The sequence below is a fragment of the Danio rerio genome, chromosome 3 (assembly GCF_052040795.2).
Source record: "Danio rerio strain M-AB ecotype USA chromosome 3, GRCz13ab, whole genome shotgun sequence".
NCBI classification, from domain to species: Eukaryota; Metazoa; Chordata; class Actinopteri; order Cypriniformes; family Danionidae; genus Danio; species Danio rerio.
This window is the reverse complement of record NC_141023.1, coordinates 15,837,652-15,853,038: the sequence shown is the minus strand read 5'-3', so window position 1 is coordinate 15,853,038 and position 15,387 is coordinate 15,837,652. Positions and strand designations below refer to the sequence as shown.

Here is a 15,387-nt window from a genome sequence, read left to right as displayed (position 1 = left end):
GCCAAATTTCACACACAAGCTACTAAAATTAGCTGGGGATGTTTGACTGAACGCAGATTAAACTGATCTGCACTCTGACTTGAGTACATTTAATCGGCTTCCTCAGAAGAAGCCTTCATGGGGTTTTATCACCACACAGATGAGATTATGTCAAAGTATGTTTCATCAAAGTCTGTATGCATAAAAGCACACATGCTGTGTCTCGTTCTTTGTACGCTGCAGGTAAATCTCAGACTGAAGGAATCGGAGATTAAGTGTCTGAAGCAGGAGATCAACTCTTTGAAACTGGAACTTCAGGCAGGAAATACGGTAACAGTTTAGACGAACCAATTTGTAGTTTGAAGCATTAAATCTAGATGTTGGCAAAATCCACACATAAAACAAATCATTTGTTAAGAAAATATAAATGAGAGTGTAGTTGAGAGTCACAGTATATCTTAATACAGGGTTTCTCAACCATATTCCTGAAGGACCACCGACACTGCACGTTTTGGATGTCTCCTTTGTCTGTCACACCCAATACAGGTCTTTCAGTCTCTGCTGATGAGCTGATGATCTAAATCAGGTGTGTTTGGTTTAGGAGACCTGGAAATTTGGCAAAGCTGGTGGTTCTCTAGAAATGTGGTTGAGAAACACTGCCTTAATAGGTCACACTGAGTAATAAGGTTTCATTTGTTAATGCATTTACTACATAAACTAATAATGAACAATACTTGTAGAGCATTTATTAATCATAATTCAACATTTATTGAGCTCATATTGAAATCTGAATTCATGTTTGTTAACTTTAGGTAATGCACAGTGAGATAACATGAGTTAACTATGAATAACTATAATTTCGTTTACTAACGTTAACTAACATGAACAAATTTTGTAATAAATGTATTGTTCATTGTCTGTTCATGTTAGTAAATGCATTAACCAACATTAATTTATACAGCCTTATTATAAAGTGTTACCTTGTTGTGATTGTCAGTGGAGTTGTCTCTGCTGTCGCTTGAGGGCGAAGACTCACTGGTGCTTGAAGACAAAGGCTCACTAGTGCTTGAGGACTCAAAGAAATGTAAAAGTTCAGCCTGAGAAGACTGCCAGTTTAGTATCTGCTCCAGAAATCGCCTTTGAGTCTTCATTCTCAATTGTTGTTGAATTGTTGTTTTGTATATTTTTTCTGACTATTTTTCAAGATTCATTGAACCTTATTTTTCTAATATTGTTGAGTCTTAATTTTTAAGTTTTTTTGAGTCCTCAAACACCAGTGAGACTTTGTCTTCAAGCGCTAGTGAGTCTTTGCCCTCAAGCGCCAGTGAGCCCTTGCCCTCAAGTGCCAGCAGAGACAACTCCACTGGCAATCACAACACTTATTGTAAAATTTCTATCCAAAAATTAGGATCCATTTTTTCAGTGAAAATAGACAATTGCATTTAATTTTAATTAATTTTGGTGCATTTAAACAGAATGGTTTTATCAAGCATTTATAATTATTAAAATAAGAGTTTGATCACCTAGAATCTTCTTCATAGGAATAGAAAGAGAATACATTTAAATACGAATAAGGCATTACAAAAACTGGTCACTTTATTTTGATGGTTCGTTTGTTGAATTTAAGTTTCATTGCAACTAATTCTCATTAGATTATAAGTAGACTGTTCGGTTGGGGTTAGGGTTAGTGTAAGTTGACTTGTACTTGCCAAGTTTTTTATAGTCGGTTAAATGTCTGTTGAAGGAGCAGTATTAACAGATATTAAGCAGACAGTCTACTAATACTTAAATGGACCATCAAAATAAAGCGTGACCAAAACTACTAATACAAACTACAACATTTCAACTAATATTTTGTTGAATACTTCATAAAAATTTTATTTAATATTTTTTCCTAACAATTTAGTTCCAGTTTGGCTTTGGAACTGACTAATATATATATATATATATATATATATATATATATATATATATATATATATATATATATATATATATATATAAATATAAATATCTTATTGTATGATCCCATAGAAAGTATTCATTAAAAAGCGTATAAGCCTATGCAACATACAGTAGGCTTATTCTGAAAGCGTACTCTTATATACATTTCTGGAGATCATGAATTATGTAGCCAGATTTATGTATGGCTGCATTTCGTCTTTAAAACAAACGCTACAGTGCGGTATGACGTCGTTCCTTTTCGCACCTAACTGCTGACCGCTTCCGTATCGGCGGCTTTTCCGCTGTTAACAGTTTGTCCGATGGCTTGTTGCATACATCGACGTACTTGTAACATAAAGTGAAGTTGATCGTGAAGACAGGGTGCTAGTTTGGCGAAGAGCGGTTCCAGAAAGCAGGTAAGACAAAAACAAAACCCTAAAAACACATCAAGTAAATAACGTGGTGAGGATGTGGTAAAATCGAAAAATGTGGTAAAATCAGACTGCTGCGAGTGCTTTTCTTTTTCTGGATTGCTTTTGAAAATGCTATCGGTTGGGTTTAGGGAAGGAGGATGGGTCAGTTGATCAATTAATCAGTCAGTCAACAGCGGCCTCTGGTGGACTTACGCAAGAACAGCAGGCAAGAATGGCACTTGCGAAAGAAATTTGAGATCTGAAATTTGTACACAGAGGCCTCTGGTGGATTCGTAAAAACAAACGGCTAAAGAAATGTACAGTACCTCCAGAGACGTCTTTGGCGCTCTCCAGAAATGTATATAGCGGTACACATTCAGAAAGCCAGGGTTGTAATTTATGCTGCACACTATAGTTGTTTTTTCTGTAAAAAATAAATTAAATAAGTGAATTTCTATGCTTAAATGGACAGTACACTGTTGCTGCAAAGTTTAAGTGTTTTCTCTAGTTTTTACAGCTTTTGTTTTTCTGTTTCAAATATTGGAAACACTATTGTAGGTAAAAGTTGTTTTTTTTTTCTTTTTTAAATTTTTAAACCACTAACTATGACTTTTAGCTCAATAAACTTGCATAATAATAGTAATTAAGTTTGTTGTTGCGTTTAGGTATTGATAGGATTATGGATGTAGTATAAGATCATGCAGACTATGTACTTTAAAAGTACAAACACACAGCCAATATCTTAATAATAGACAGGTAATAAGGCACTATTAAAAAGTGAAAATTGGTAGTTAAACTAAAGTGTAAAGTTGTTTTTATCCGTTTAGCATTTTAAAGAGCTAGACTTTGAGTTGGGTATGGGAGAAGTCAAAACTCCAAGTGACTTCAGTCAAGCGAGGATGGTACCAGGCCGACAGGAAGCTTTGAAAAACGGTAAGCTGGTCTACTTGAACAGACTTGAACGTGTTATCGTGGAAGCAAAGCGATAAGTGCAGTTTATTCACTAGTTATAAATGCATGTGTCGCAGATCTGATGAAATCCAGGAGCAACCCGGACTTCCTGAAGGAGCGATCTGCACTTACACAGTCCGTCAGGTCCAAGGTGGGAGTCATCTGTGCAGTTGCTATACTAAATGCTGAGATTCCTGATGCTCTAGAAATGTAAACAATCTCACGCTCTTTGTTTTGCTTTTCAGAGTCTTAAAGATGGACTCAGTGTTCTGGAAACGATGAAGCTCTTTGAAGCACCCGGCACGCAAAAGATTTAAGTGTGTGTGAGAGAGAGAAATGTAAAGTCTTAAGTGGGTTAAATTAGTAAATAATTTGCATATCTTTATTACACAGTGCTACTGTTAGTGTTGTTTCATTTACTGCTTAAGATGATTTTTTGATATGAGGATTTCTCTTTAAATCTTAATATGTTTGTTTGTATTTACATGTTTATGTTTGATCAGTTTGGTTAAGCTCAAGATTTGTCTTTAACGTCTTGTTTTTGTTACAGTTCAGTCCACAAATGCAGGCTGTTGCATTGTATTATCATAATTTAATTAAATAATTTTGAATCTTTAAGCCGCCTGATGATCTGTTTTAGTACCTGAAGTTTGAACTTGTATATACTGTAGTTCATCGGACATTGAAAAGTTTGTCATCCTTTACTTACCCTTCACTTGTCACGGACCTGAGTTTTTTTTTCTGTTAAACCCAAATGAAGATATATTGTAACATGATGGAAACCGTTAACCTTCAACTATATTCGTTTTTTTTTCCCTTTGGAAGCCAGTGATTACAGTTTTCCAGCATTCTTCAAAATATCTCCTTTTGTGTTCAATACAACGCATATTTGGAACCACTTGAGGGTGATTAAATAGTGAGTCAATTTTCAATTTTGACTAAAATATCCATTTCAGAATAATTTCTATTTCCAAAATAATCTTCTTAAGAGTGTTATATCCTCTTTCTCCCTATGATTGTCCTGAAAACAAAACTTAAGTAAATTTTCATTTCAGGTGAACTGTGCCTTCAAAACAATGTAATAAAGTGAGATTGTCTTTACAAAATTTTTTAAGAAATTTACCATTTTTTTTAAAGTAATAGTTCAACCATAAATTAACATTTACTCACTGTTTGCTTATCCCCAATTGATTCAAAACCTTTATTCTGTTGAACTGATAATCAGAAAGGAATATTAGAAAGCTGAAAATCTGTAACCATTGACCTCTATTGGAAAAACAAAAAGGCTAAATATGCCCTTAACTTATTTCTCATGAAGACTTTCCTCACTTGGCCTACTAGAGGACATAACCAGACCCTTGCTGGATCCTCTTCTGTTTACCTACAAAGCAGACAGATCTCTGGACGATAACATGACACTACATTACATCCTGCTCCAAGACCTTAGCAGACCTGGGAATTACACCAAGATCTTATTTGTGGACTTAAGTTTGGCCTCCAATGCCATCATCCCTGATCTTTTCTCAGCCAAACTGAACCAGCTCTCTGTGCCTGTCCATCTGTCTGTACACACCTTTGCACATTCAAATTTTATCTGTTGATGTGTTGTTCTTCTTAATTGAGACCTGGACCACAAAACCAGTTGGATTTATTAAGAATAGCCAACAATGCATGGGTCAAAATTATTTTATGTTTTATGCCAATTATCATTAGAAAATTAATTAAATGCCATGTTCCTTAAAGACACATAAGTGTATAGTAATATAGTATAGTAAATATATTAAATTTAATTTTAGATTCGTAATATGCTTTGCTAAGAACTTCATTCGTACATCTTTAAATGTAATTTTCTCAATATTTCAATTTTTTAACCCTCAGAATTTCAAATACTTAATAATATTTCTGTCAACTTTTCTCTTATCAAACCATACATCAATTGAAAACTTATTTCTTTCACCTTTTAGATGCCAAATAAATCTAATTAATTAAATAATATTAAAAAAGCCATTACCGGGTATGTCTGGTTTTCTGATCCAGGGTTGCATTTATTTTTTTACAGCTTTCCATAACTGCAACAAAACAAAATTCACGGGTGATCATTACAAAACTGGCCTTGAATACAATTTTATTTCAGAATATAAAAAAAGCAGAACTTAAATAAATGCACCAAACAATTCCACAATGGCCAGAAGTAAGAGGACACTGGCGGGGCACTCAAGGGTAACAGAGGTATTCAACACCAGCAGAACACCTGCCTCAGTGCCCAGTTCTGCTAATAGCAAAATAAAAAATAATACAATTCTGCCCCACTCTCAGAATTAAAGGTTTCAAATCTGTCACTGGGGTGGTACCATTTCAAAAGGTACAGTTTTGTATCATACAGGTGGAAATTAGTACCTTTGGGGTACACCTTCGTATCTATAAGGATTACCTTTGTGCTTTTAAGGTACTGTGAGGTGTACATTTGTACTTGGGTATTATTATGTAAATTTAAGGACCTGTTAGGAACAAAACTGTACCCTTTAAAAAGTTACTGCCCCAATGATTTAGTTTATTTTTTGAGTGTAAGCCTATACAGAAATAATAGCAGGCAATAAACTGAACGCCTATCCAACCCAGCATTCCTTATTGCCAATCACAGGTGGGCAGAAGCCAAGAATAAGGATAAAGAAAAGAAGAGAAAGTGAATATCTGTTATTTTCTGAACTGAAGCTTCAGCTAAAAATCTTCTGTGTACTACAGAAAAAAAGTCAACGACATTTTTGGAGGGCTAGTTAAGGGATTAAGATGCCACCACAACTGTGTATTTTCCTTTTCAACCGCTAGATGTCGTACTTTGTTTGGAAACCTGTCGACGCGTTAAGTAACGTTACAAAGTTGTCAGTAAAAACAAACATCTTGCTGTACATTTCTGCTTAATGTTACAATAGTGGGATCTCCCTATTTGTATATTCATATATTTTCTCGAAGATTTAATAAGTCATATGTGAACTAGGTATTTGATACATTTCGTAATGGCCTATGGTGTGTTTTAGAGCGTCGAAAAGGCATTTAGCCAAAAAACTAATTAACCGATAGCATCTGAAGTGAGGACGGGCGGCTATAATTCCCTTATACAACAACGTCTCGATATCGTTTCACATCATGTATGCGCCTTGAAATGTTTTTCCTGGCTGTAAGTGTCTGAAATGCTGTGTTTTTATGTAAGCTAACGTTATAGACACACCGAGAGAGACTAGCGCGGCAGGTGTGCGAGCTTGCTAATTAAATTTCTGACGGCTCCTTTGTCAGTAATTACTTATGAATAATGCATGTTGCTTTGAAACGACGGCCTCTTCATTGTGTTACATTTTCACAACACTGATTAATTTTTAAAAATTGCATTCTCTGTCTCTTGTCTGTGTGTACAAAGGTCCATGCTGTTCAGCAATTCGTGATACCAGACTAAAACAATCCCCTGACTGCCAATTCAGCATCTCCACCTGAAAAGATGTTTTTATCGATATGTACAACAGGTAAATTGACATTTTAATTTGAAGGTCATGGGGTTTAAAACTTGCCTTTGGAGTTCTGGTCACAAAAAATACGGTATTAATACTAAATATAGTGCTTTTGAAACATACTAGTAAAGCACTTGAATTAATCTGTTGTGATAATTCTATCGTTACTGATGTAATACAGCAACTATAGAAATATAAACAAATTTCTGAATACCATACAGATTTCTACAAAGATGTAATAAACTACGCTAGGGCTGGGCCAAAAATGAAATTATATCGAATCACTATAAAATGTATGTCAATAACAATTGTAAGCTCTGGACTTACTCTATATTGATCTAAAAGCCATTCACACAGCAGAAATATGCAACAATGGGATTCTAGAAGTGTGTTGATTTTAGAGATACACCAAATTTTCATCCACTAAATATTATCGGCCACCAAAAATAGGTTAACCTATGTTATTTAATGGACCCCCTGATTTTTGTGGCTTCAGTCAATGTTGGGATACTCTTTTTAAATATGGAAGCATTAACAACTGATATCGAAATATTGTTATTGTTCAATATTGAAAGTAATTAATCAAGACTTCCTTTTTTTCCATATCGCCCAGCCCAAAAACTGGAAATAATTATAAAACTATACAAACTAGTTGTAAATACTATATTCGGTTTACTAGTATGATTCAAAAACACTATAGTATTTTCTATAAATTGCTATAGTATTTTTTCCTGTAGGTTTTCTTCTTCGCACAGTACTGTCACCTCATTTTAGAAATCAGATCAATAACTGACTAAATACCTTTCACCTTAGACTAAAAAGTGGAAGCTTTTTTTCTGACTCTTAACAAGTATTACAATATTTCTTTAACTCTGTAGACTGTAAATCGTTTATAAATCTGAATATTTTCACGAACAAAAAGTGCATTCAGGGAATAATAAACCAAATGTGTGTACATAACATCATTGTTGAATTAATCAAGCAGTGTTACTCACCAATTGGCTGGTAACGTTTTTATTTGATTAATATGAACAGATTTTTAATTCATTTCATCAATAACTGTGTAAAATGCACTTACTGTTTCATGACTGAAATGAATGAAGTCCCTAATTACCTGTAAGATGACAGAGGATGGTAAAATTTGGTACATATATATGGCAGAGTATCTGTGGGGTCTTAAAAAGTTTTAAAATGTCTTAAATATCAAAAGCTAATATTTAGGCCTTAAAAAGTCTCAAATCTACTGAAATGTTGTGTTGTAAGTCTTAAATCTTTCTTAACAGGTCTTCATTTTCCTTTGTTTATGTATAGCAATCTGGCCATTAACACCCAAACAATGACCAACAATCCATCTCAATAAAACTTCTAACTTTTTATTTAAAAATAGCTTTTAATTACTTTAAATTTAGTAACATTTGCTTAAAAGTTCTCCATTTATTTACTGCTGAGGAAACCTACCCGACCTCTATTTTCTGTTAATAAATAATTATTATTACTTTATACTGAAGTCATTGACAGCTGTGTTTTGTTCTATTCTTGGTAAGGGTTATAAGGTTTGTGACTAAAAATATTTGGAAATTAATAAAATAAATATATATTTTAATTAATTAATTAATTTTAATCATTTTTGATAGGGCTTTTGAAAATCTTTTCCAGCTGGGATATTATAAAAAGCACTTTAGCATTTAGCCCTGTATAAGTCTAAAATTTAATTTCTAATGGTCTTAAAAATGTCTTAAATTTAGCTTGGTGAAACCTGCAGAAATTCTGTATGGTAAAACAATCAATTAATGTAAATGATTATTAATAGGCTTGTGCTTCATCCCGCTGCATTTCGACCACGTTAAAATGTATTTTTTGTTAAAGAATTTTTATGTATTTTATTTATGTTTGAAATAAATAAATCAAATCAAATAGTTTTTGAAACATTTAGATTAACTAATTAATAGAAATAGTGAATTAATAAATTGATAAAACTAGGGAATGTTAGCTTAAATACGGCACTTTAAGCACAGTTCTGGATAGAGCCACTAAATAATGTGTTTAAAGAATATTATGAATTACAGAAAGGTTCAGTTTTTGTAGCTTATGGAATATAAAATATAATTCTATTGAAAATCAAAGAAAAATAAGAGTTTTTGTGCTATAAAAAGCAAATAATCTGCTGTATATAAATCAAAGAGAGAATCATGTGGAGAGCTTGGTTTCAGTAATACGTCAATAAACGTCACATGACACACGTGACATACACACACACACACACACACACACAAAGTACAGGAATCACATAATTTAATACATCATTATTTATGGCTTCATGCAATTGTCGGTTAAGACTTGATACAGATTTAATGGTTGTAAAATATCCCTGTGTTGCTTTAACTAAATGGTTTGAATATCCCTTTCACACTGATAAAAATCACATCACTATAAAGTAGTTGATAATAATATTAATAGTAATAATAATAATAATAATAATACATTTGTCTGTTTCATTTTAAACAGTTGTACAGTTCTTACCTTACCTCTCTTGTTCTTCCCAATGTCATTTTGCTGAAGATATGCGAAACTATGTTAAAGCTCTGTGTTTGTATTTTGTATTAAAGTATTAATATTAAACCTTCCGTCACTCTAAATCCTTAAACTGTTGCTATTTTCTGGATTACGTAAGCAGTGCTCGAGTAGAGGTGCAAATGGCGAGTCGTCAGTTCCATGTACTTCTCCCAGTTTTATGTTATATTTGGCATTAATTTCCAGTCTACCCAGAAGGCAAATGTGCATGATCTTTTAGACCTTTATATGTGACATACATTCTAAAGCTTTTAGACTTGAACTTATAATAGGGCAAACATCCTTCTGCTCCCTGAAGTTGTAATTTACTAAAAGAGAGATACAGTTAGAACCATTTCAATGGATTAAACAGCAAAGTACCCAAATTGAGCGATGATACTGGCAAATGTTGGAATCTGTGAAGAGTGTGCTTATCTTGTGTGTCGAGTGTGTAATTTTTTAGATTTTTATATATATTTATAAGCTAGTGTGCTCCAAAACAGTTCACAGTTCGACATTTTAAAGATTTAAAGCTGATATAAACATGTAAAGCTTGCAGTTTGTTTTATTCATGTCACATCATACTTCAGTTTCTCATCAAATCTTGATCAATAAGATGCTCTCTAGTACTGCTTCCCATTTGCTTTTCATTTGATGTGCTCTTCCCCTGGTGTTAAAACAAAACGCTATTAGCTGTTTTTTAAAAAGGGGATGAGCTACACTACATCCCACCCTCTCCTCATGTTTCAGTTGAGATTACATCAGACATTGAATAAAAATGCACATTTCAAAGCACTTCATGGCACCTTTAAGTTTGTTTGCTGATTCAGATTAACCTCAGGCAATTTCAATTTAAGTTACATAATTCTTTTTTTTTTTTTAGGTTAAATTAACAAAGAACATATGTTGTTATGGTTGTTAGTCATTGAATTTTTATAGTGTAGTTATATTCCTCAGTCGATTTTTTAATATAAAAAAAATGCAAAAAGTGTTTGCAAATGTTGTTTTTTAATATGCATATGGGCATTGTTTAATTAAAAATGCATTAATTTAGGTACAAAAATATGAACATTGGAGAAATTCATGTTCAAAATTGTTGTTAATTTTTATGTTTTATAGATAGTTTTTTTTTAAATTAATATAAATCTTTTTATCACTTCATAATTTTGAAAATAATTCAAACAGCCAAAAAACAATCATTTTGTAGAGTAAAATATGTGTAATCACACACATGCTTGAACAAATCCCTCTATGAAATCCTTCAGAATATATGAGTAAAACTGAAGTAGAGGAGAAAAATCTAATTTTGAGAAAAGCGTCTCTGTAAATATATATTTTAACTCAAATCTACAGACACAGATGGAATTCATAAAGTGCGCTACAAAAGAAAACATTTTTAAAAAAAAGTGTATTTGAACGTTTTTTTCCCCCTGAAATCTTAGAACTTTTTTTGTACCTGTTGTGTCTTACCCTAATCTGAATTTTTGAGTTTGTAATCTAAACATTGGATTCATTCATTCATTCATTCATTTATTCATTCATTTCCTTCAGCTTAGTCACTTTATTCCTCAGGGGTCGACACAGCAGAATGAACCCCTAACTTATCCAGCATATCTTTTACTCAGCGGCTGCCCCTCCAGCTGCAACCCAGTACTGGGAAACACTCTCACATTCACACACATACACTACGGCCAGTTTAGTTTATTCAGTTCACCTAAAGGGGGGAGCACCCGGAGGTAACCCACGCTAGAGGTCTGCACAGGACTAATTTTTTAGTCCCGCTTCCGCAAGGTTTTATTCCGCACCCAGCCGCTCCTGCCATATATTCAGCCTTTGTTCATCCGCTGCCTTACCTGCCCTAATTTAGATCTGGTTTCCAAAATCTCATGTTTATATTGGGTATACTACCAAAAAAGAGAGATAACAGATAAAACTGTATGCTATGCAAGGATTGTAGGCTAAATATCAATTTTGTTTGCCCCTTTGTAATAAGACATGAGTGCCACCTTATACCTGAGGTTTCTGTCTTGTGACTACTAAATAAAACTTTGAGGAATTATCACATATCGCACAAAGTGGATTTTTTTTCCATATGCGTCTATGACTCATGAAAAAGACTCCCATACATCAAACTTGCCAGATGTGGGTTTCCCAACAGTAAACTGACCGTTTTCTAATGCAAGCTGAAGGACAGCGCATCTTCACTTTGCTCTCCCATGTTGGTATAGCCTGCTGTGAGGACCGTTATGCAGATGACTGTTAAAATAAAATGCACGTGCAGAAAGCACTGGTCCATGCGTTCATCATGTGTAAGAGTCGTGAGCACTGGCTGTTCCGGTGCTCAATAAGAATGAGGAAATCACAGATATGCTGTTCTGAAATAACGTCAGGACTTAGGAGCATTATATTGTAAGACCGCCTGCTTTCTTTCAAATTACACCAGAGTAATTCACCAAAATAATTCCGGTGCTGCAAGAAATCTGGCCGGGCCCCTGGCTCTTGCAGTACAGGAATTCAGACTATTAACCCAAGCCAACACAGGGAGAACATGCAAACTCCACACAGACATGCCAACTGACCCAGCCGAGACATGAACCAGCGACCTTCTTGCTGTCAGGCGACAGTGCTAAGCACTGAGCCATCGTGCCACTACATTGGATTCACATTCTTGTTATTAACATGCACTTTTGGTAAATCGAAGAAACTCTAGTGGGATTGTAAGGTGCACGGTGGAACTGGATGAAAACCAATCTATAGATAGGCCTGTACATTTAGCAATTATAGATAGACTGTTTCCAGGGTTACATTTGTTACCATGGTTATATCTGTTATGATTCTTTTTCGATGACAGACTGCAGGACACCTGTACCCCAATATAGCAAGACTTCTCATATAATTTTGTAATATAAGAACTTCACTTCAGATTGCACAGATCAGCTTTCATTCTTATTTCTTGCTTTGTGCTCAAATGCTGTTGAACATCAGAGTGCCAAGTGTGGATAATAGATATTAATCATTGAATACTCACACTTCACTCCCTCGCAATACAATGACATTTGTTTGATGCTAGATTACACAGCTTCTGGCAGAAAATGATTCATCTGTAATATGTGTGTACTTAGTTGTATCCTCATCCCCCCCCCCCTCCCCCCCTCCCTCTTTTGAATGCTGTAATTAAATAACTTCACGCAGCTGTAGCTGAAATTTGATGCTTTAAAGACATAAAAGTGCACCTGTTTACCTGGAAATCTTTGGTGTAAATAGGCACTTGCGCTCTCTCACATTCAGCTGCACATTCAGGTTTATTGCTTATTTCTGTTTAAAGGTTTCCATTGAAATGACTTCATTGGTTGTGTATGAAATCCTGTCGACTGATTTGGGCTTGGAGGATATTTTTGCTGGGAAAGTCAAAAGGGCAGGACATTTATGTGCACATCCTTAATTTTTATAATGTTCATGATAATCCTTTAAAAAGTCATGTAGTGTACGGCGCTAGTAGCCTAGATCCTTTGCCGATCCTTCCCCTCTCTCTGCTCCCAATGCTTTCCTGTCTAAAGTCTCTGCTGTCCTATCATAATAAAGGTGAAACCCCCCTAAAAAAAGTCATGTAGTGTAATATCAATGTCTTATGCAAAGAAATAGTTTTATCTATTTACTTAGAGGCGAAGCAGTGGCGCAGTAGGTAGTGTTGTCGCCTCACAGCAAGAAGGTTGCTGGCTCGATCCTCGGCTCAGTTGGCGTTTCTGTGTGGAGTTTGCATGTTCTCCCTGCGTTCGCGTGGGTTTCCTCCGGGTGCTCTGGTTTCCCCCACAGTCCAAAGACATGCGGTACAGGTGAATTGGGTAAGCTAAATTATCCGTAGTGTATAAGTGTGAATGAATGTTGGTGGATGTTTCCCAGAGATGGTTTGCGGCTGGAAGGGCATCTGGAAGGGCATCAAAACTTGCTGGATAATTTGGCAGTTCATTCTGCTGTGGCAACCCCAGATTAATAAAGGGACCAAGCCAACAAGAAAATGAATGAATATTTACTTAGAGCCGACATAGATTATAGCAGGGTTGCCCAAACTTTTTCGTATGAAGGCCAAAAACCAAATATCATTGAGAGCTGTGGGTTGAAGGTAAATATACCAAACTATTTTACATGAAAGCTGTCATAGGTCATTTCCATTCTTTCATAATATTTAAAAAAATTGAAAATATTTCATATAATCTATATTGTATTAACTAATGCAGTACAATTAAAAAAAAATGATAACTTATTACAATAAAAAACTAATGCAATCTGAGGGGGGGTGGGGGGATAACTGTAGAAAGAAACTATCAAAACGCATCAAGTGTAAATCAGCTTTAAGCTGCTGACTGCAGTTTGCACGTTGACCACTGGTGTCGCTATTAACAAGGTGTTCTGAGTTTTAACAATGTTCCATTTAATTTTAGATGATAATTCCTATATTAGGCTGTTAGCTGATCAGCATACACTTCTGGTGCTTATTGCTAAGCAGAAATGTTTTATTGCGTTTCAAAAGATAAGGCTGAAGTAGTTTTATATTTGTGTAATGTCTGCAACATTTCTTTCTCCGCTGAAAAAATTCTAATCTGGTTTCAGACGTTTTTACATGGTTTCAAGCTGTCTTTAACTAGCCCGTTGTTGGATGCTTGTTTTTGACTTGTCAGACAACTTGATCAAGCGGGTTAGTGCTGATCTGCCTTTTTAAACCAGCACAGAAACTGCTACCATTTTCCAGAAATCAACCTGAGAACTTTAAACGGGTATGACCTTAGCAGGGCTAAGATCATTTGCAGTAAAGTACCTCACGATTTTATATCTGTCTTGCCTTCTTTCCTGAAGAGCTGAAATCATGAGCTGACTCACTTTTTACCCTCGGAAACCCAACTGAAGAGGTTATGAGGACGTGACCTGAAAGCAGCCTTGATGCTGCATGAAATAGTGTGAATAATGACTCCATTTTCATTTCACGACCTGACAGCGGTTAAAACAACAAAGTGTGCGACTCGGGGTCTTCTGATGGTTTCGTGACGTAGTTTTGCTGTATTTTTAGAGACTAGACGATCTGAAGGAGATCATCTCATTCCTCCTTGTGAAAGAGTTTGACTTTGGCTATAATAATCTACCTTGATGAAACGCTTAATTTATTTAAATCATCTCATATAATGCCTTCTTCATTTAATCAGGGACTCTTATTTGCCCCCACAGAGTGGAGTGATGGATGAGGTGAGTGGGTGAACACCCTCTCCTTTGTTCCTTCTTTGTCTCTGGCTCTCGTTCGCACCTCTCCCATTCTCCCTGCTCTGATTTTCAAAAGGAGGGAGATTGTCGCTATCACTAATTATCATGTAGGATACTCGAGGTGGGTGGTTAGTGTTGGTTTGTTGTCAGTTGCCTGTTGTAATTCATACAGGCTTTTAGGTAGGTGTGCAAGTGGAAATCTCCTTGCATAATTAAATGGACCTGTCATATTACACTGAATGCTTATAATTTAGCTTCACTATGTGAAATATGTAAAGCATGGATTTACGCTGCTGCATATATATTTTATTAATCAGTATTTGTTTTATTTACCCTGTAGGTTTTTAAACATAGCCAAATAGTTTAGGTTTAAAATTTGAAAGACATTTAACCATATTGTACAGAAAAAAACATTAATTTACTATTATTCTTTTATTTATTCATTCATTTTCCTTCAGCTTAGTCCATTCATTCAGCAGGGGTCGCCACAAAGGAATGAACCGCCAACATAACATTATCCAGCTTATGTTTTACACAGCAGATGGCCTTTCAGCTGCAACCCAATACTGGGAAACACCCACACACACTCATTCACATACACACACACACTTATACACTACAGCCAATTTAAGGCTGCACTCACACTATGCTATCCGAACCATGCCCCGGGGTGTTTCCTGATTCGTTTGACAAGGATTTTGACAACGGCTCATGCACAGTTGGAAGAGGTGTGGTGCGGTTCAGTTGGGCTTTGGCACGGTACTCTTATAGTGCGAATGCAAAACGCGCCTCAGAAACTG

General features: G+C 35.2%; 1 protein-coding gene and 1 long non-coding RNA gene across 23 annotated transcripts in view; both read left to right on the top strand.

Moving 5' to 3' along the window:
* LOC101884217 (uncharacterized) overlaps positions 1 to 3,905 on the top strand; it is a 38,653-nt gene extending 34,748 nt beyond the window's left edge. For all 20 annotated transcript variants that reach the window (XM_087244111.1, XM_087244109.1, XM_087244110.1 and 17 more), the window contains 4 exons: positions 223 to 309; positions 3,164 to 3,269; positions 3,365 to 3,438; positions 3,533 to 3,905. In XM_087244111.1, coding sequence (XP_087100237.1) covers positions 223 to 309; positions 3,164 to 3,269; positions 3,365 to 3,438; positions 3,533 to 3,604 — 339 coding nt within the window. In that variant the 3' untranslated portion in view covers positions 3,605 to 3,905. The remainder of the gene's footprint in view (positions 1 to 222; positions 310 to 3,163; positions 3,270 to 3,364; positions 3,439 to 3,532) is intronic.
* A 2,206-nt stretch (positions 3,906 to 6,111) lies between these two features.
* The window catches only part of LOC141381163 (uncharacterized), a 40,475-nt gene continuing 31,199 nt past the window's right edge, over positions 6,112 to 15,387 (top strand). Inside the window, exons 1-3 of one of the 3 annotated variants that reach the window (XR_015480557.1) lie at positions 6,112 to 6,462; positions 6,700 to 6,802; positions 14,555 to 14,572. This is a non-coding gene — a long non-coding RNA (uncharacterized LOC141381163). The remainder of the gene's footprint in view (positions 6,463 to 6,699; positions 6,803 to 14,554; positions 14,573 to 15,387) is intronic. The other 2 variants (XR_015480556.1, XR_015480555.1) reach the window with 2 other exon arrangements.